Source organism: Zonotrichia albicollis, chromosome 13, assembly GCF_047830755.1.
Source record: "Zonotrichia albicollis isolate bZonAlb1 chromosome 13, bZonAlb1.hap1, whole genome shotgun sequence".
NCBI lineage: Eukaryota > Metazoa > Chordata > Aves > Passeriformes > Passerellidae > Zonotrichia > Zonotrichia albicollis.
In genome coordinates, this window is record NC_133831.1 from 3464629 (window position 1) to 3486701 (window position 22073).

Consider the following 22073-nt stretch of genomic DNA (forward strand, 5'->3'; position numbering starts at 1 on the left):
GGGGTTGGGAGGATGCTCCTTCCTGCAGCCACAGCTCTGGGCAGAAGGGTCAGGACAAGCCAGGGAGCCTCCACCATCCCATGAGGAAATAAGGACACAACACCACCATCATCAGAGAATTAAATAATGTACAGGAGATTTTAAAGAAAGCAACAGGAGCTGATCAAGGAAATATTTTTACCACAAGTTCTCCAGGGCAATGTCAGCTGGCTGAAGAAGAGACAAACAAAACATCATCTGCTTCAGAAATAAGAGTGCAGGAGTTCCCAGGAGGACACAGAAGGAATTCCAGGAGTTTCCAGGACACAGAAGGAATTCCAGGAGTTTCCAGGACACAGAAGGAATTCCATCCCCTCCTGGCTGCTCAGTGCTCAGCCCTGGCACCACCACATCCCCTTCCCTCTCCCCTCCAAGTTCAGTTCCACCTGAATGCAAAACAGGAACATTTCTGAAGTTTCAAAAAGCTGTAAAAGCAAAGAAAAATCCTCTCCACTTCATTGGGAGAAGGCTCCCTACACCTTGAGAAATGCTAGACAGAAACCTTGGGAGTTTCCAAGGGCAGGATTCACACCTGAGGAAAAACAAAACCCACACACAAACACATCCTTAAACCAACTTTGTGACTTTTATTGATGGGCGACAACTTTATACTTCTAGGTATCACTAAACTGTGTACAATTAGGAACTCAACATTATAGGAGAGCAGACAGCAAAATTAAACAAAGCAGACTTAAAGAAATATCAATCTTAATTATTTTGCCCATTTTCTTAATTTCATGTACACAGAAGCATAAATGCAGTTTGAAATTTCTTAATAGCAATAAAGTTACAATCACCCATCTATATAGACTAACATCTTAACTCCAAATATTTGATCTGCAATGTGTACTTAAGCAGTTTCTCATCGCACAATTATTAAAATGTGTCTTCCTATCAGGAACCAGCAACTCTGCAGTTTGTACATGTTTTGAAGCACAAAGGACCATTTCCATCTCATACACATCGGCTCATATTTTACCACTTATCAAAAAACTATTGGGGAAGCAGAGAGAGCTTTTCATCTTTTTTTTTTTAATTTTTTTTCTTTTTTTACTGAAGTAAAGATAAAACATTTTCACAGAAATCTACAAGTTCTGTTGCTGGTGCAGGGTTTTCTTCTACTACGCAATTAGAAAGTGGGAATTCAACGCAAATCCCCTTTTTTTTTTTTATTATCTTAGGATTCAGCATTAACTCGGATGAACTTTATTTCTTTTTTTTTCATATTTTTTGTGATTCACAAAGGCTTCCAACCGAGCGACTTCATTCTGCAAAGCCAAAAAAGTCAACACCAACCATGTCGTGCACAAACGGCAGCTTTCCTTTAGCACTCTATCCCATAGTTGCAAGGGGACCAAAAAAAAAAAAAAAAAAAAAGAATAAAAAGGGGGGAAAAAACAGAAAAAAAAAAAATTTCACTCAAAAGAGCATTTACAGGAGAAAAAGTTAGTGATGTTGGCGTTCTACGGGGCGGGGAGGCGGGGTCACAGCAGGTCCACCTGGCGGTAGTACAGCAGGTAGGCCGTGCGCTCCAGCGCCGCCTTCACCACCTGCGAGTGGTGGATGACCCTGACGGCCTGGTCGTCGATGCGCAGCCACCCGTTGAGGCCGATCTGGAACACGTCCGTGGTGTAGTGCCCGCCCGTGGCGCTGTTGCCGTGGTGGTACACGACTGTGGGGACACACATTCACCTCAGCATTCGCCTCAGCACCTCAGCTCCCTCCCCCGATTGTTGCAGTGCAATGGAATCGCCTGTTTCAGCTATCCCAGTTCCTCCCACAGGTGTGCCGACAACCTCTCCCTTCCCCTTGCCCCCTTGCTTGCCCAGCAAGGGCATGGTGTGACTGGCAGAGCTCTAAAGATGCCTCTCAGCCCTGGGGACATTGGGCTATCCAGGTGTCATCTGTCCCCTGAGATTTCCCCATCCTTACCTGGTTGGTGGCTCCCTACCCCTTCCCTGCCCCTCTCCCTGGGGTTAAAAGATTTGGTGTTTTTTAAGGATTTGGTGGTTTTTACGAAGGTTGAGGGCCATTGGTTGTTTCTGTATGAGGATGATGAGGATGGATAGGGCGAATGATCCTAGGTAGGCTTTGATTAGGCCTGAGTGGAGGGGGGTGGCTGTTTTGGTTGCTTTTAGTTGTAGGTTGGCCAGTCCTTCTGGGCCTAATATTTTGTATCAGGAGAGGTCGATTAGGTGGGATGCGATGTTTTGTCCTCCTTTGAGGAAGTTGGTTATGCTTAGGCGGTGGGTTAGGGGGTTGAAGTATCCTAGGGATGTTGAGAAGTTTGAGAGGGGGGTTTGTTTTTTGAGGATAAGTGTTTGGGCTATTTTTGAGATTTGTAGGGCTAGGAAGATGCCTAGGGCTGTTATTTTAATAGAGAACAGCAACCTCGCAGTTCCTTGGTTCTGCTGGGGCTGCTGCTGCATTCAGAGCCCTGTGTGCCAGGAATAAAGCTCTGGATTGCAATCATCCACAGAACCAGACTCCTTTTTCCTTCACTTCACCCAAAGCCTTTCCACCAGAGGTAAACCTGAGTCCTGCAGGCCTGGAGCTGTCCCAAGCCCCCAGCTGCACACCCAGCCAGCCAGGGGTGTCTCTGAGGTGAAACCACCACAGCTGCCACCCTTGGGCAAGCAGCAAGGCCAGACCAGCCCAGGCCCGTTCCATCCGGCAATATTGGGATTTAATTTCGATACCTGATCATTCCCTCAACCTCTCCTTTCCCTTCCCTAACCCCTGCTGAGTGCTGTCTGTCACTCCTGGAATTCCAGAAGGGCATTGGGCCATCCACAAGTGAAAAATGCATATTTTATGACTGGCCTTTCACAAATATTGAAATTAATATATGTGTTGTGTTAGAAGGTAATGCTGTATTAATTCTTTTAAGTACTGTGTTAAATACAGTTTTAGGTTATAACAAAATGTTTTAATAGAAACTATGCTATGTAGGATACTTTTTTCTAAAGAAGGAACTCCTAAATCTTTCAGAGAAAAAGAATTTATTGCTCCATTATCAGGAGAAACCAACTTCTTCCCTCACTTAGGCAGGATGATGCTGTCAGGATTCAGAGGAAGAAGCTGACACTGACCAGACAGAATCCTGTGTTTGAATGGAATTTATGCACCATGTATGAGGTGTATGAATGTGCAACAGGTTTGTGTTTTTAAGGGTTAATCCTCTGTTAATGTGGGTCCTTTTTCAGGCTTATGCTGCCCAGAAAAAGGTACCCAGATGTCCATAACTCTGTTTTTATTGTCTCATATTATCCTAGTCCAAATTGTCCAAATTATTATTACTCTAATTGTATTACTATTTTTATGATCATTTTATTACTATGAAACTTTTCAAAACTTTAAAAACAAGTGATTGGCATTTTTCACACCCACGTGTCCTTTGTCCCTTGAGACCTCCCCTCCTGTCCCTGTTGGTGGCTCCCTTTCCCTTCTTCCCTTGCCCTCTCCCTGGGGTTCAAAGGAGCAGCAACCACGAGGTTTGGGAGTTCTGTTGGAGCTGCTGCTGCATTCAGAGCCCTGTGTGCCAGGAACAAAGCTCTGCATCCAAACCCTCCATCAGAACCAACCCCTTTCCTCCACCATCACCAGAGATAAACAAGAATTTCACACCCACAATTTCAAAGAAAACACTTAATGTAACCCAGTGTTTCTATAATTCCATATGCAGAATCTGCACTTGCAATAGAGGTAAAATGCACCCATAAAACCACCCAGATAAATAAAACAATAAATAAAAGACACAGATAAAATACCTGCAAAGAGCCGGTAGGTTCTTTGGCCTTTGGAAATTTTACTTTTCACACCAGGAGATAGTAGCTCTGGAGGAAGAAAAACAACCATACATTAGAATTTCCATATCAAGAGGATCAATTATTTTTCAGAGAAATCAACACTATCACAAAGGAGAACATTTAATTGAAATTTCTTCTGCAGCCTTTAAAGAATGGTCATGGTTCTGATAACTGGTAATCAAGGGAGTGAATTTGCAGGTTTGCAATACTGTGGTTTATGAAAGGTTAAAAAATATCACCAAAAATGAAAGGAAAATAAGACATAGTAAAAAATCAGATTATTCTATTTTCCCCCTTTCACTCCTAGGAGGATTTGATCCTTGACAGAATCAATCTCAGATTCCAAGTCATGCTCACATTCCTAAAAGAAAATTGCACAATAAAATATTAAGTAAAACAAAAGGGCACTGCCTGACAAGGCCCAGATCTCAGCTGAGATATGAGTATACACTGATTTTATTTGTTCCTATTTGAGCTACTGGCTGGCTAATAATCCATTTGTCAGCTCAAAACAAAAGGCATTATTTTGGCAGGTTCAGATGCTGGACAATTTCCAATCTCATTATTTAAAGTCAGTATCTCCCAGGATACTTGTTAAACAAAGGATCCCTGTTTAACCTCTGCACTATGGATTGTCTACCTTCAGGCTGCATTTTCAATAAAACACCAGTTTCCTTCCAACTGCCACTCATCAATTAAATAATTTGACACTTCTCTGAATTAAATTTGTGATAAATTATCCAATATTGGCAACAGTCTTGTACAGACAGGGGCACAGATCCAAGAGGATCATTTCCCATATTTTCCTCAGCAGCCTATATCCTCACAAGAAATTCTCATTTGGCCAACCCAAAACCTTTGGGACTTCCTAGGCAATCAGATCTTTGAGCATAAATAACCCCCACAAAATATTCACCCAAATGACCAAATTTTCATACAACGATGAGAACAAAATCTTGTGTGGGAGAAAATTAAAACACAGACACTGTAGGAAATACAACATTCTGTTTGCCATGAGGAGAGAGAAATTCTGTTCCTAAATCTCTTGCCTTTGCTGATTTCCAGATCAACAGTATATTCAATATTCTTGATCAGCTTCTGGCACCCTCCAGTCTTCTCATAGACGAAGCGTTTGAGGTGTAAAACCAGAACAGGGGGCAGCTTTTCCAAGGTGAGTCTTCGACTGATCTCCACCTGAGAGCATTTCATTTTAAGCATTAAAATTGATAGCAATAGAATTTTAAATTGAAGTATTTAATTTTAAATACACTAGCAGCAAACAAAACAAACTCTGCATTTCTTATAATTGCAGTATTAATTTAGGATAAACGCTTCTTTGTGACTTAAAGCCCACTGGATCTTCAATCCTATCAAAGGATTGAAGATAGGAGTTTTTGAAGATATTGAGTTCTCCTGTTTCAAAGGAGAACTCAATATATTCAAAGAGAAAAATGTGAGTTATGACCAAACTTTTCTCTACTAAATAGTGATTTTTATATAATTATAACCAAACAATCCACAAAATTTCTGCCTGGAAACCAGAAGCCAAGCTCAGAACTGCAGAACAAAAATGTTTTGCCTTCCTAGAAATGAAGACATGAAAATATTTCTCAAAATAGCTATTTAAGGTTTTTCTCCATTTTTTAACTGAGAAAAATCTCTTTATTGGTAACCATGAGCATATTATTTTTCAATGCATGGCTTCATTCTGCTAGAACCTGTGTGCTGAATAGAAACTCATGGGGGAAAAGAAAACCTCTTTCCAAGGTTCTACAGACAATATATTCAGTGTTTTTACTACAATTTTAATGCAAAACCAACTATTTCAATTTGAATTTCTTTTGAAAAAAAGATCTGGAAGACACTGTAGGTGCTTGTATTTCCATCCAAACTCTGAAATATCACAAAGCACCTAACTCATTTCTTCCAACCCAGCACTGGGTTGTCAGTCAAAAACTCTAAACTATTTGCAGTAAAAAAAGAAAAAAAAAGAAAAAAAGAATGGTAAGCAAAACAAGATATTTGTGGTAAATCATAATCAGCTTGCAAAGAGCTGCTCCTTTACTAACAGCATCTGGCAATCCCCAGGAATCAGTAAATTTATATAAATAATATATAAAATTTATAAAATATAAAGTTTCTAAAATATAAAGTTTGTAAAATATAAAGTTTATAAAAATATAAAGTTTATAAAAAATATAAAGTTTATAAAAAATATAAAGTTTCTAAAAAATAAACTCAGAAGAGCTGCTTCTTTACTAACAGCATCTGGCAATCCCCAGGAATCAGTAAATTTATATAAATAATGTATAAAGTTTACAAATTATACAGTTTATAAAAATATAAAGTTTATAAAATATAAAGTTTATAAAATATAAAGTTTATAAAATATAAAGTTTATAAAATATAAAGTTTATAAAATATAAAGTTTATAAAATATAAAGTTTATAAAAATATAAAGTGTATAAAATATATAAAGTTTATAAAAAATAAACTCAAAAGAGTTGCTTTTTTACTAACAGCATCTGGCAAGCCCCAGGAATCAGTAAATTTATATAAATAATGTGTAAAGTTTATAAAATATAAAGTTTACAAATTATACAGTTTATAAAAATAGAAAGTTTACAAAAAATATAAAGTTTCTAAAAAATAAACTCAGAAGAGCTGCTCCTTTACTAACAGCATCTCGCAAGCCTCAGGAATCAGTAAATTTATATAAATAATATATAAAGTTTATAAAACATAAAGTTTACAAAATATAAAGTTTATAAAAATATAAAGTTTATAAAATATAAAGTTTATTAAAAATAAAGTTTATAAAAAATAAAAAGTTAATAAAAAATAAACTCAGAAGAGCTGCCCCTTTACTAAAAGCATCTGGCAATCCCCAGGAATCAGTAAATTTATATAAATAATATATAAAGTTTGTAAAATATAAAGTTTATAAAAAATATAAAGTTTATAAAAAATATAAAGTTTATAAAATATAAAGTGTATAAAACATATTAAGTTTCTAAAAAATAAACTCAGAAGAGCTGCTCCTTTACTAACAGCATCTGGCAATCCCCAGGAATCAGTAAATTTATATAAATAATGTGTAAAGTTTATAAAATATAAAGTTTACAAATTATACTGTTTATAAAAATATAAAGTTTATAAAATATAAAGTTTATAAATATAACGTTTATAAAAACATAAAGTGTATAAAATATGTAAAGTTTACAAAAAAAAAACTCAGAAGAGTTGCTCCTTCACTAACAGCATCTGGCAAGCACCAGGAATCAGTAAATTTATATAAATAATGTATAAAGTTTATAAAATATAAAGTTTACAAAATATAAAGTTCATAAATATAAAGTTTAATAAATACAAAGTTTAATAAAGTTTATAAAAAATATAAAGTTTATAAAAAATATAAAGTTTATAAAAAATAAACTCAGAAGAGCTGCTTCTTTACTAACGGCATCTGGCAATCCCCAGGAATCAGTAAATTTATATAAATAATGTATAAAGTTTACAAATTATACAGTTTATAAAAATATAAAGTTTATAAAAATATAAAGTTTATAAATATAAAGTTCGTAAAAATTATAAAGTTTATAAAAAATATAAAGTTTATAAAAAATATAAAGATAATAAAAAATAAACTCAGAAGAGCTGCTTCTTTACTAACAGCGTCTGGCAATCCCCAGGAATCAGTAAATTTATATAAATAATGTATAAAGTTTATAAAACATAAAGTTTACAAAATATTAAGTTTATAAATATAAAGTTTATATTTATAAAGTTTATAAATTATAAAGTTTATAAAATATAAAGTTTATAAAAAATAAACTCAGAAGAGCTGCTTCTTTACTAACAGCATCTGGCAAGCCCCAGGAATCAGTAAATTTATATAAATAATGTGTAAAGTTTATAAAATATAAAGTTTATGAATTATAAAGTTTATAAAAATATAAAGTTTATAAATATAAAGTTTATAAATTATAAAGTGTATAAAATATATTAAGTTTCTAAAAAATAAACTCAGAAGAGCTGCTCCTTTACTAACAGCATCTGGCAATCCCGAGGAATCAGTAAATTTATATAAATAATGTGTAAAGTTTATAAAATATAAAGTTTACATATTATAAAGTTTATAAAATATAAAGTTTAATAAAGTTTAATAAATATAAAGTTTATAAAATATAAAGTTTATAAAAAATAAACTCAGAAGAGCTGCTCCTTTACTAACAGCATCTGGCAATCCCCAGGAATCACTAAGTTAGGACATTGAAGATACAATATTATGTATCTTTACCACAATTCAGCCTGATAATTCAGTATACTCTCCATTAAAATCCCCAATCAATTATTACATCAACTGAAACCTTGACTATTTACAGGCCTGGCTTTGTTTCAGAGCTGACAGACACTGAACAGGTTTGTGCCGATGTTGTTACATCATGTTCCAATGACTCTCTGTAAATCCTGAGCTCTATAAAAACCCTTTTAAATGCAAAATTGAGCAGGTGGCTGTGAGGAAGGGCAGGGCAGAACTCACCTCCTGCTTGGTTTTTGTGGTGTAGCCCTGCACTGCCTCCCTGGCCACCAGGCTCTCCAGGGCGTCCTGCACCGTGCGGATCTTGTCCGACTGGATGTCCAACTGCAGCGTGAAGAAAAGCTGGAGAGTGGCAGATTCCTTGGAGCTCTGCTGGTAAACCACAGATCTGGGGAGAAAAAAAGGAATCCAAATGGAATAAAGAGTGGTTTTCAACCAGACAGAACCTTCAAGGAAGAATGAGTTACTTAAGTAACTCAATTTATATTTAACATCAAGTTTAAAAACTCACCCCAATTTAAATTATTGTCATCTACTAAAAGTATTCTGAGTGTAACTGAACTGTTTTATTTATGCAAAGTTTAAAGCAAAAGACTGAAAAATTTGATAAGCATTTTTAAAAAATTCACCTCCTGGCTCTTTTTGTTAGTTTAGTTTTCCAAGTGCAAAGTGCCAGTGCTTATCTGTGTTGTACTGTAAAAAATCACACGTGATTTCAGATTCTCCAATAAAAATACACCATTTTTCCAGTCACTCACTTCTCTAAAATAAATTTTATACTGATTTTATAGTGTTTGCTTAGGAAATATAGGAAATATAGTTTATATTTCCTTGCCATAGGAAATATAAACTATGCTCCACTGAGGATTGGCAGTTCACTTTCTTCCCATCATTTTCTGTATTCAGACTTTGTCCATGTATATAAATGATATTGTTATATACTGAAAGCAGAATTATAATTAACACAGCTCTGACCCATTTGGCCATGCTGGAATATTTCCAAGTCAGGAAGGAAATGTTAATATTCAGGTTAATTTTAATGTTCAGGATAATCAAAAGAGCTTTTTTTTACTCAGGCAAAGCCCTGAAGCACCAACACAAAGCCAATGCAGCTTAATATTGGCAAATATATATTTAGAGGGAGAGAATGCATCAACAGCAGCACCTTTGTTTTAAAAAACAGAAATTACATTTTAACACCTCTTCAGGATATTTTCTTCACAAGATATGCAGAAATTAATTTGATAGCAAAACCTTCACTGGGCTATCATTTCTCTGTAACCATGCCCCTAATTAGAATAATTACAAATCTCAGCTGGATGTGGGAAAATGAATCATTTTCAATGAAAAATTACTCAAGCACTGCAAGAATTCCCAGGAAAACTTTGTACTTCCCCACTCAAGCCTCATGTTGCTAAGAAAGGCTTTATAGGCTGTGGTTTTTAATTAATTCAACCTAAACAGAATTTAATATTTAATAGACTCAAGCCTCTCAAGGAAAGCCTAAAAACTCCCAAGCCTGAAGTTTCCCCAGATAGAAGATGCCAACTGAAATCATCTTTTCCTCACTGCTTTTCCCATTGGATTTTTCCAGTTCTGAAGCTTCCATTGAGTGGAATTCTACTGGCAGTTTTATATTCAGCCCTTGGCACCTGCAGCCCTGAGGATGAAGCTTTCCCACATCCCAGGGGATGCTGCTCCTGGGCTGTGAAGGATAAATAAAGTGCAGATGTTGGATTGGATCCTGTGGTTCAGCTGCTAAATGCAAGGTTTTCCCTTTTTCCTTTGCTTTATTTCATTTTTATGGACAAAAAACTGCCATCATCTCAGTATTTCTAATATAAAAATGGATGGAATTATGTAGATATTTAAACAATAGTGATAAATTCTGGTAAATACACCTGGGGTTTTAACAGCACCTTGGGTATGTGCACCATTGATGCAGGATTCCATCAATACCTACAAACATCTGTCTGCCAAATTCTATGGAAAATATCATTTTATTTACCAGCTGTCTGGCTCAAAACCCAGAAGAATAAATAATTTCAGAGCATTTCCAAGGCAGAAGGCACCAGCCCACATTATTCACACCTCTACACTCAATATCTGGCAACAGAGAGTCAAACCCCAGCAATTAAGTGTCTGTCTCCAATTTAAAAATAATTCTTCAAGTCTAGCAGTTTTGTTTTGCTGTATGCTTTTAACAAGTGTTTACTTTGCTTTTATTTTAAATTATACATTTCTCCAAACAATTCCTTTCAAAAAAAAATATTCAGATTCTCCTTTCTGCCTTTGGCTGGTGTCAGACCTGCACAGAAGTGAGATGCCACATTCTGTTCATTCCAGTAACATCTTCTTACAATTTACATTTTTCCAGACTTCTTTTGCCTTTAACATTTCTACAGCTTTCTCTGGGAAGCATGAAGGGTCTGAATAACCTAAAATTCACAAGTTTTATGTTTTAATTCATTGTTTTACTGTCAAGGTAAAACAATGTGAATCTCATTCTCTCTCAGTATCCTTAGTTATAACATGAGATCAGATTCCTCAAAGGTCATAAAAATGGGCAAGAACTCTTAAAATTAGGGAAATCCTTTTTCCTTTTCCTTTTCTGAATTCCATGCAATTCAGGGCTTGGGATCTCACAACACACTTTTCATTTCAGACATTTTCAAAGACATTTTAAAGATAAAACAATGTGAATCTCATTCTCTCTCATAACATGAGATCAGATTCCTCAAAGGTCATAAAAATGGGCAAGAAGTAAAATCAGGGAAATCCTTTTCCACATGGAACTCAAGGCTTGGGATCTCATGACAGACTTTTCATTTAAAACATTAAATCTTAAAGATAAAACAATGTGAATCTCATTCTCTCTCAGTATCCTTAGTTATGACATGAGATGAGATTCCTCAAAGGTCATAAAAATAGGCAAGAACTGCTAAAATTGGGAAAGTCTTTTTCCACATGCAATTCAGGATTTGGGATCTCCTAACAGACTTTTCATTTCAGACATTTTCAAAGATGTCTTAAAACAATGTGAATCTCATTCTCTCTCATAACATGAGATCAGATTCCTCAAAAGTCATAAAAACGGGCAAAAATTCTTAAAATTAGGGAAGTCCTTTTCCTTTCCTGAATTAAATGCAATTCAGGGCTTGGGATCTCTTTTCATTTAAGACATTTTCAAAGATGTCTTAAATCAAGATAAAAAAAGGTGAATCTCATTCTCTCTCATAACATGAGATGAGATTCCTCAAAGGTCATAAAAACGGGCAAGAACTAAAATTAGGCAACTCCTTTTCCACATGCAATTCAGGATTTGGATCTCACAATAGACTTTCATTTCAGACATTTTCAAAGGCTGACCCATTCCAAGTGCCAAAGCTGCAGGAACAGCACTGTACCTGATGTGCCCCCCGAAGATGTCGGTGATGGGGGTCTGCACAAAGTCAGCCTGGCGCGTCACCGAGGATTTGTTGCGGGGCCCCACCTGCTCCCACTCGTCCTCGCTGCCCTCGCCCTGCTCCTCCTGCTGCTGCTGCTCCCTGGGGACACTCTGGGCCTCAGGGCCGTTGGACACCGACACCTCTGCAGGGAGGGGAAACACAGAGAAAGGATTGGAAAAGTGAAAAACTCAATACAAACAACAGAAAAGGCAATGGGAATAATTGAGGGTAACGCGTCGCTAAAAATCCCCCAAAATTCTATTAAAACCCACTAAAGTACCATTTAAAATCTTAATAAATCCTATTAAAAATCCCCCAAAAATTCTATTAAAACCCACTAAAATACCATTAAAAATCTTAATAAATCCTATTAAAAATCCCCCAAAAATTCTATTAAAACCCACTGAAAATACCATTAAAAATCCTATTAAAAATCCCCTAAAATCCCTAAAAAATCCCCCAAAAATTCTATTAAAACCCACTGAAAATACCATTAAAAATCCTATTAAAAATCCCCTAAAATCCCTAAAAAATCCCCCAAAAATTCTATTAGGATTATAAAGGAGGGGGGGTGGGTACAGGCGGAACCAATCGGGAAAGGTGAGGGGATGAACTTCACAGAACTGACACTCCATGGAGACCAATAATCAAAAGGTAAAGGAGGTGTCCTGGGACCCCAGCCAGCCACCATCTCCAGAGAGGAGAAGGTTCTCGAAACCTGGGAGGAGGAAGGGAGTGATTGACTGGACAGGGAGGAAACAACTTTCACTGATAAGGGAAACCAGGGGAGGAGCAATTACACATCGGCAACTATGAATAGCGGTTACTATGGCAACTTAGCTGACAGGCTAGCCCTGGCGGGAAAAACTGGGGGAACGAAATCATTTTACACATAATAGGGGAGAACAATACATAAATTGGGGGAATAACACAAGAAACTTAACAACACACTACAACACCAGAGTTAGCCCAGGTAATGCTCAGGAAAATGAGTGAGATTGAGTTTTGTTGTTCAGGAGAACAGGGATGTGATGACAATTCAGAGCACTGACAGAGCCATGGGGCCTTTCCCAGATCATTCATAAACTGAGCAGAATGCACCCTCTGTATCCAGATTTTACCAAAATATGATTTGCTTATGTCCAAATCCTCTAAAACATGAAATTCTATCCCTATCTCAACCTCTACTCCAAGCACTACTCTATTATGGAACAAACCCTGCACAAACAAAGCCCAAGTGCAAGAACAGTTACTGCAAGTGCAAAAGAGAAATAACCATTTAAATGGATGCACAGAATCAAGGGGAAACACTGCTAGAAATCACCAAGGTTTCAGTCAGGAGAAGTTACAGCTCTGAAATATTTTGACAAACTGCAAACAGGATTGCAGGGCAACCCTGCACAAAAACAATATTTGAAATTAATTGTTTGCTACTAAAAAAAAAAAAAATCCACTAACTTTCATTATGTGGAGAGAGAAGTTTCTTGAGGGTCAGCATTTCTTCATGTAGTCCATTGAGGATAAATCCCAAGTATTCTTCAGCATCCTCTTGCCTGCCCTGAACAAAATTTTTTTTTTTCAATTAATTCTATGATTTTTTCATGGTTTCCTTTTAACAGAAGGTTCATGACACTGAACAAATCCAGCGTTCTCCTATAAATTTAGCAATTACTTAAAGTTATGTCAAATAAAGTTTACATTTTATTATAAGACAAAACTCTTTTTTTACCCAGTTAAGCAGTAAATACACACATCAGTTTACAATGGCTACAAGAATTCTGCATTTTTCTCCATACAAATTCCATTTAATGTCTGAGCTGGAATTTTTTTCTCTCCATTTCTTTTGCAGCCACTATTAAAAGTTGCTGTCAAGCCAAGGCCAAATCAAAGGATGGTTTGAATTATTATCTTTTGTTTATATTGAAATTAAACCTGACCTTCAATCAGTCTTAACTGAATTCCTCATAAAAATGAACAACTGCTCATTTCTTAAATGTAAATCAATTGGTAACTCCATTATAAAAAGAGATGTTCCATTCCAACAGTAATTTTTCCATTATTCTGACATATCAAACTGCCAAACCTGTAATTAAGATTTCTCTGTAATTCAGGTCCCAAGGCAGTCGAGCTTTATTACCATGAGCTCTCAATGAGCTGATTTTGGGTATTTCAGCAGAGCCTGAGGTTTTTTGCAGTTTTTAAGGGCTGGGACTGCCCTGCAATGCAGTGGCACAAGGGAAGGATTTCAAGTCTCACCTTTTCTGACAGACTTGACTTTATCACTGTCAAGAGCCTGTAAATGTAGGTTGGTTCAAAGGCAGCTCCTGGTCGGATGTCTCTCACTATTTTATCACCTAAAGCTGCAAGGTGAAAGAGAATTCATAAGAAATAATAAATAAAAGGGGTTTTTTTACATTATACCTTAATAGTCTCTTCACACATCACTAGTTTTGGAGTCCAGCACTTCTTTACTAATGGTTTAATTGTAATTTGGGGTTTTGAGCTCAGAAGTTGTAAGACACAACCCTCATTGCTTTAAAACATATCACCCTGCATAAACTCACAGACAGGAAAAGTTCTGAGATTAACAAGAATATCAACAGCCATCATAGAAGAACACTTTTAGTGCTATTTGCATTTTTTGCATTTCTTCTGAAGAACACATCCTTAAACCTTCTTGTATCTGCATTTTTAACAGATCCCTTTTGCTCACTGCAGAATAAAAACCCCAAGAACAGCCTGACAAAACCTTCCACTAATGGCAATACAAGGCCTCAGAACTGTACTTGAAAACTACACAAGAAAATGACCTACAAGTAAAATCAGTTGCATAAGCCAGCAAGATTTGTTTCACAGAAAGAAACCACAGAAATGTCTGAACTGCTTGGAAATCACTGGAACAAGCAGCTCCTCCTGATATTTCCTTATCATGTTACATAAAGAATAGTTTCAGGAATGTGCTTGTTTCTACAAGTTTGCAATACAACAGACTTGGCTTAAAATGAAGATTAAACAGCTGAAAGCTTTAAGATCATTTATTTGCATCAAAAAATATGCTATTCCTCACTCCATCATCGCCACTGAGCCTAAATATGTATAAATAAATATGTATTAGGAGAAATCAGATCTGTCTGAAGTTTTCCCACTGGAATCAGAAGGCAGGATAACATTCCTGCAGGCAGCTCCAAGTGCTTAAGGGACCTGTTCTGGGCACATTTTGTTCCAAATCAGTGAATGTTCAGGATTTAAGGAGCAGAATTGAGCAATCTGATAAACAAACAGTTGGAGGGAGGGAGGAAGGAAGGAAGGAAGGAAGGAAGGAAGTGGCGGAAGGAAGGAAGGAAGGAAGGAAGGGGCGGAAGGAAGTGGCGGAAGGAAGGAAGGAAGGAAGTGGCGGAAGGAAGTGGCGGAAGGAAGGAAGGAAGGAAGGAAGGAAGGAAGGAAGGAAGGAAGGAAGGAAGGAAGTGGCGGAAGGAAGTGGCGGAAGGAAGGAAGGAAGGGGCGGAAGGAAGTGGCGGAAGGAAGTGGCGGAAGGAAGGAAGGAAGGGGCGGAAGGGGCGGAAGGGGCGGAAGGGGCGGAAGGGGCGGAAGGAAGTGGCGGAAGGAAGTGGCGGAAGGAAGGAAGGGGAGGAAAATGCAGGGAGTATCAATTGATTTTCTTAGAAAGGGCATTTTCTCAGAAGGCATCTTCACAGTTAAGTGAACCTTCCAGAAAAACTGTTTCTATTGCACTTCTACACTTGGTCCACCAAAGAGAAGGAAAAAAATCCTTTTTTTCCCCCCCCCATGCAGATCTTTACCCCACAGGCTTCTCCCCACCATTTTCTGCTTTGTGCCCCTGCTCCCACTCACCTTGCTTTGCTTTAGGAGGCACAGGCATATTAGTGAACTCATTCATTAAACGAACACTGAAACAGAAGGGAAGCCACTGGACATGAGCAGCAATTTAACACTTAGAAGAACAAATAATAAAATTAGCACATTGTCACTCTGACTGCCAAAACAAAACAAAATCCAAGAATATCACAGAAAACTGGGTGAAGTTCAGACATAAAAATCCACCTGATCACTGCAGTGAAACCCAGGTGTCCTTGCACCTCCCACAGTTCAATTCTGCACATTAAAAACCACACAAAACTGATCTCCCAGTGCAACAGGAATTAATTCTCTTCCTTGACAATCCAAGCACTTGTAAAACACCAAGTTCTTTATAAAAGTGTCACCCAAAAACCCACAAAAAACTTCTGGCCACAGATCAGCTTTTATCAACAGCCATTGTGAGGTATTTCTGGATGAGTTCAGCCAGATCCCATGAGCAGCAATTTAACACTTACAAGAACAAATAATAAAATTAGAACTCTGTCACTCTGAGTGCCAAAACAAACAAAATCAGAGTATCAGAGAAAACTGGGTGAAATTCAGACATTAAAATGCACCTGATCATTGCAGTGAAACCCAGGTGTCCTTGCACCTGCCACAGTTCAATTTTGCACAATAAACCCCACACAAAACTGATCTCCCAATGCAACAGGAATTAATTCTCTTCCTTGACAAAACATGCACTTGTAAAACACCAAGTTCTTTATAAAAGTGTCACCCAAAAACCCACAAAAAACTTCTGGCCACAGATCAGCTTCTACCAACAGCCATTGTGAGGTATTTCTGGATGAGTTCAGCCAGATCCCAGAGTTTGATTCCTTTTTCCCAAGCTACTTACAAACTGTCTAGCATTGGTGTGGAGGTGCACGGCCTCTGCGATTTGGAATACATTGGAATGGACTTCATTAAATGATACATTGGAGGGCAAGCAACCAAGGCTTGCAGGGTCTATGCAGTGGCATTAAGGAAATATGCACAAAGTGGCTTCTGTGTATTAACCAAATATTCAGTTATATGCAAAACAATAAAAATACAGCTCTGTTTTCCCTATGAAGTCAATCAATCCAAGAATTTAACTGGAAAAGAGGATGAAGTTTTATCACAACATTAACTAATATACAGAAATTGTATTAAAAATCGTGGAACATGCAGTGATTTCACTGATATTTTAATCATGGCAAAAACTTGAATTCATGGCAAAGGAAACTTAATCCAGGAGGAGGAGAGGAAAAGAACTTTCATAGGAAGGACTTTAGAGAATTAACCATTAGAAAATTGGCAGGAGATAACCTGGAGCACATTTTCTGAGAAGAATGGAAGAAACCAGCTGAAACTTAAAGGTGCTGAGTCACCCCTGCAACCAAAGCAAAACCTGCTGAGATGTGAGACATTCTGCACTGCAAAGGGTCAGGAGCAACCTGCAAAACTCCAGATATGCTGGAAGAATAATAATCTAAAAAGATCATAATTTGGTGAGAGCAGTGAACAGAAGAAATGCACTAAAAATTGGGGGGAAAGGGAAACGGCAAAATAAGGCATTGATCTCAACAGCTGAAGAGAGATTAATTTGATCCCCTGCAATGTGCAAAAACCAATGTAAAACCTCAAGACTGAAAAAATGGGAGCTAAGATATATAGTGTACATAACCAAATGTGCAGAACTGGTTAAGTGAGATGAAAGCTTTATTTAAGGCACAGTTGTTGGCCTAGAAATGTTCATTAGGATCTGCCATGATCAGTCTTGAAATTGCTGTTAACATTTTTCACCAGCAGCACCAGCACTGGAAGTATCCCAAGTGTCACCTTGCTGACATGGGAGACAATTTTTCTTAATTATTAATATTTTTATTAATATCATAATATACCATGGAGGGAAGGGGCTTTCTGTTCCTCAGGGTAAAAGTTATTTTTGCAGGGGAATACAACTCCAATTTATTAAGAGCAAACTCATCTTCCATATGGAAGATTGTAGTAGGATTCATTTAAATTAAATGCTGCTTTACACAGATGAGCCAACAGTGACAACCTGCTCAGCACAAACCAAATGATCCACTTAAAACTGCAAAACAAAGCCCAAGTGCAAGAACAGTTACTGCAAGTGCAAAAGAGAAATAACCATTTAAATGGATGCACAGAATCAAGGGGAAACACTGCTAGAAATCACCAGGGTTTCAGTCAGGAGAAGTTACAGCTCTGAAATATTTTGACAAACTGCAAACAGGATTGCAGGGACCCTGCACACCAGGTTCAATGATCCAAAATCCCCCTGGATTTCTGCCTGCTACACTTCAACATTTTAACCACAGCAGCAGGATCTGGGAAAACAAAACACTTCTATAAAATACTTACCAGAGCAATCCAAAACAAGTCTGACAGATAGAATATAAAAATATCAATTAAGAGCATGAATTTTTCCCAGGGAAGGATACAGCATTGATGTAGCACCAGTTTCCTTTGTTGATCAGCCCTCGGGGTTGCAAAGACACTGGTTTATGTATTAGTCTTACATTTTCCAGTATTTCTGCAGAATGAGAAACAGCAAATTGAGCATCAACATCACACAAATATCTGCTGCAGCATGACAGAAATTCAAAGCAATGAGGAAGATTCCCAGAAGCTCCAGCAGATGATTTCCACTCCATTCACTGCTCCCACTCCAAACCAGACGTTTTTCCTCCACTGAAGATCCAGGGATTCAGAGCAGGAGATGCTGATACAAAACTGATCATTCCAAAGCAAGATCTATTGATCTGGGTGTTTGTTTCCCTAAATCCAGATATTTTATTTATATTGCTACATAGATACAGACACAGATATAAAATGCAATCAGCTGGAATCACTTGTCACCAGTTTTATGAAGTATTTCCCACATTTCCCTGCTTTGAAGAGGGGTGTAGTCAGTGCCAGCAGTTCCAGTTCAGAAGTTTCACCAATCTTATAACAAAATTATCTCAGTGCAAACACACAGACTGATGTGCTCTGCTCTTCAGAACACACAGTTTTATTTAACACTTCCAAAATCTACGAGATAACAGCCTTGCAGAATGTAATTCCTGCTCTTTCCTGCTTTCAAAACCCAAGCTGAAAACTTAGAAACCACTGCACATTAGTCTGTCCCAGTTATGAAACCAAGAACAACAAAAGGAGCTTTTCCAGGAATCCTGACCTGTTATTTAGAAACCTAAATAAGAACTGTTCAAAGAAAATATTGGAGCTCATATACTTTAAACTTGCAAAATAAGGTGTATACAAGACAAAATACAAACTGCAAGAAAATACAGCAATTGTGTACCAGTGGGGTTAATTGTTTTTATAATAAATGTGAGGAGCTGTAAAGGTTTTACATGCCATAACCTGAAAGAATTTGAGCTGTTCACTACAGGACTAAAAAGATAAATAACATGATGTAGGTACAAAAGCAGAGGAGATGGCAGAACTGCAGACAAAATCCACATCCTGCTGCTGCCAAGCTTTCTCCCTATCTATAAGATGATATTTCCTACAGATAACATCAGTTCTAAGCAAACAAAATTGACAAAAAAATAAAAAAGTTTAACTCCCTGGTCTATAACATAAAGAACATGCCACCTGAAAGAGCAGACAGCAAAGAAATGTAAAATGGAAGATGAGGTAGCACAGATGCAGAATAAGATTCTTTTCTAGTGAAGGCTAAAATATGTTATTAAATTATTGCTGAAGTGCTTCAGAATGTACTGTCAGAGCAGCAACATTTGAACTGTGTTCACACACAATATTCCTGCTAACATAATTCATCACTGTTGAAAATAAGGATAAAAGTAACAGGAAAATTCTATTTTTTGTGTCTACCAAGAACTTTTTACATGAACTCTTTTCTTGCCCGTTTTTGCATCGTGCTCAATAAAGGCATTCAGAGGCCCTTTAGCATCCTCTTGTGGTCACAAAGCTGCTCTGGGAACAGGCTCCAGTGCCACTGCTGGACTTTTGCTTCTTTTAACACAGACCTGGGTTTCTGTGCAGAATTACATCCAGCAGCACATTTCCAGCTCACATTAACACACAGTAACCAAAGAACTTTTACAAATGTATCAGCAGAAAAACAGACTGTGAGAAAATCTTAACATTTCAAAACCTGTTGGAAAGCTCATGTCATCACCCCAAAAACTTCTTTCTTTTGGAGGGTACTGATTTGTGAAATGTTTAGATATTTCTGTTGGTAAACAGAAAGCATTTAGCTGAAGTTCATCCATTGGGTTTTGTTATTACAATTACCTCTCACATTTTTTTTAGCAAGGTGTTTTCCTAAACAAATTAAGTTTAAGGCAAGAGGAGCCCTGTGGATGTGGAGCCCATGCTGAAGAGATAAAGGTGGTTCCAAGTCAGAACTGAACTCCTGGATTAAGGCCCTGATTTAGAGAATATTGCCTCTGTCACTGACCTTTCCTCAAATCTGGACAAGGCCTAAAAAATCCCAGTAAAAACACTGCTGGATGTCCCTAAACAAACCCATTTCCTGTAAGAAACAAGTTTGAATGTACAAAAGGCTGCATTTCTGAAGATTATAAAACCCCCAGATCCTGGATGTCTCCACACTCCTTGCTCTAGCATTGACCTACCTTTACAATGAGAAAAAATCTACTATATAACACTGAAACACCTTTCTTACAATGTGAATTAATTTCATTTTATCACTAGCCTTGGCAGAAGTGATCTTCTTCACTTTATGAATCACCATCTTCTTTATGGATTTGTTTTGTAAATTTAGATTTACAACCATGGTCGTGCCAACAACATCATCTGACACAAATTAACTCTGAATATTTCATGTTTACCCACATGGTTTTTAAATCTTATTTCCATTTTTGCTGCTGCACCATGAAATTTTCCTTCACAAGGAAAGCCCAACGACTGCCATTGCATCAAGTCCACAGCAGAATTTGTTATTTTCTGTGTTTTCCATGTAAATTGGTATTAACACACACTGGGGAAAAAAAACTTTGTTTTCTTCTCTCTAAAGAGACTCATCAATTCCCTAGAATTTCCAGATCTTTTTGTCTAATATGTCCACCATTAGTTCTTCACATGGTACTCTCATTTGGTTTGGTGTTCTGGTGTCTTCCACACCTGCATTTATTGGATTCCCTTCCTTCTAATTTAAAATCATTCCAGATTTAGTCAGATCTTAAAAGTTTCTGTTCTTTGATTCACCTGAAATCCTCTCTGCTGTAAACAGATTTTATGGGCACTGTTACCTCCATCACCCACAGTAAAAACACTGCAAGAAAATATTATTCAGAAAATTGGTTTAGATTCTCTCACTGCAGTTCTTCCTAAGATCACCAAGAATCATTAAAAGATTACTCAGAGAATTGATATTTTTCCAATCACTTATTTCCTACACTATATAAGGCTTTATTAATTTTCAGGTTATAATTGTAGGGGACCAGCTGTGAAATGTGGCAAGTAAAGCCCTGAAGAGTCACATTTTTACCCATCTAAATTTATGACCTAACTATCCCTTAGATATTAATTATTAAAATGTTTGTCCTAGCATCTAAATTAGGCTGTGGTGCATAATTACTGCACTTTTCCCTTTCTGCACCTGCACAGCAGATGCATCTTGGGCACTTGCTAAAATTACCTCTTCTGCATTTGCTTCTCATCAAGATTAACATGAAATTTGTCTGTTCTATTTATTTTCTAGTCCTGATCATCTCCTTACCTTGTGCAGCTTCTGTCTCTGAGACTAAAGCAAGCCCAGATCTCTGCAGGCTGAATTAAGCAGCATTAAATGATCTCCAGGGTGCCTGTGAATCATTAACCTCCCTTGCAATAACTGCTGAAATTGGAGTACAAACCAACAATTTGTCCCTGGAAAAGCAACTCCTCTTCTTGTGCTCTAAATAAAACTGTGCAGAAGGAACTCGGCACTCCAGCACTGGGTTGTTTGTTCATTTGATTTGTTCATTTGATTTGTTAATTTGATTTGTTAATTTGATTTGTTCATTTTGCCTGCTAATTCAGGTGTAGAGTTTACCTGTCCAGCACCCCATGGAACTTGTGGTAAAAATTTCATTCCCATTGGAATGAGCTGAAGTTGCTGAATTCAAGGGGATCTGATCTCAGCCACAGGGCAAACAAGGAACACAGCTGACAAACACACAGAGCCTCTCACAGTGATGATCAGGGAGGAAGGAGATTTGAAATTAAATATCTACAGAACACAGCAATGATCTGTCTGGAAAGCATGAACTGAAGTTCTTGTAACACATTTTTGAGTGTGGGAGGATGAACAAAGCACTCAGGTATCTGTTTTTTGAGTACATATAAAGAAAATAAAGAAAAACACTTTTTTCCACTGAGCAAAGCACTGATCACAAGGCATTCAGATCTTCAATAAACATTTTACACCAAAACCAGCAGCATCTGAATTACAGGATTTGCAGCAATAACTCCTACCTAAAGCAGCTACAATGAGCAGATGAATTCCTTTTATCTATATTCAGATTATTCCTCTGCCCAAAGAGCAAGCTAATAGTGAAGGTGCAGAAGAAAACTGGGTAAAAGTTACATTTGTGTTTTACAACAGTGCAGACA

General features: G+C 37.3%; 1 protein-coding gene across 1 annotated transcript in view; it reads right to left on the reverse strand.

Moving 5' to 3' along the window:
* Positions 1-1062: 1062 nt before the first annotated feature.
* USP10 (ubiquitin specific peptidase 10) overlaps positions 1063-22073 on the reverse strand; it is a 51042-nt gene continuing 30031 nt past the window's right edge. The window contains exons 5-14 of the mRNA XM_074550793.1: positions 17927-18018; positions 16336-16445; positions 15471-15526; positions 13875-13978; positions 13077-13176; positions 11577-11760; positions 8392-8557; positions 4898-5042; positions 3810-3875; positions 1063-1711 (exon numbers count right to left, since the gene is read on the reverse strand). Of these exons, the coding sequence (XP_074406894.1) occupies positions 1524-1711; positions 3810-3875; positions 4898-5042; positions 8392-8557; positions 11577-11760; positions 13077-13176; positions 13875-13978; positions 15471-15526; positions 16336-16445; positions 17927-18018 (1211 nt within the window). The 3' untranslated portion in view covers positions 1063-1523. The remainder of the gene's footprint in view (positions 1712-3809; positions 3876-4897; positions 5043-8391; positions 8558-11576; positions 11761-13076; positions 13177-13874; positions 13979-15470; positions 15527-16335; positions 16446-17926; positions 18019-22073) is intronic.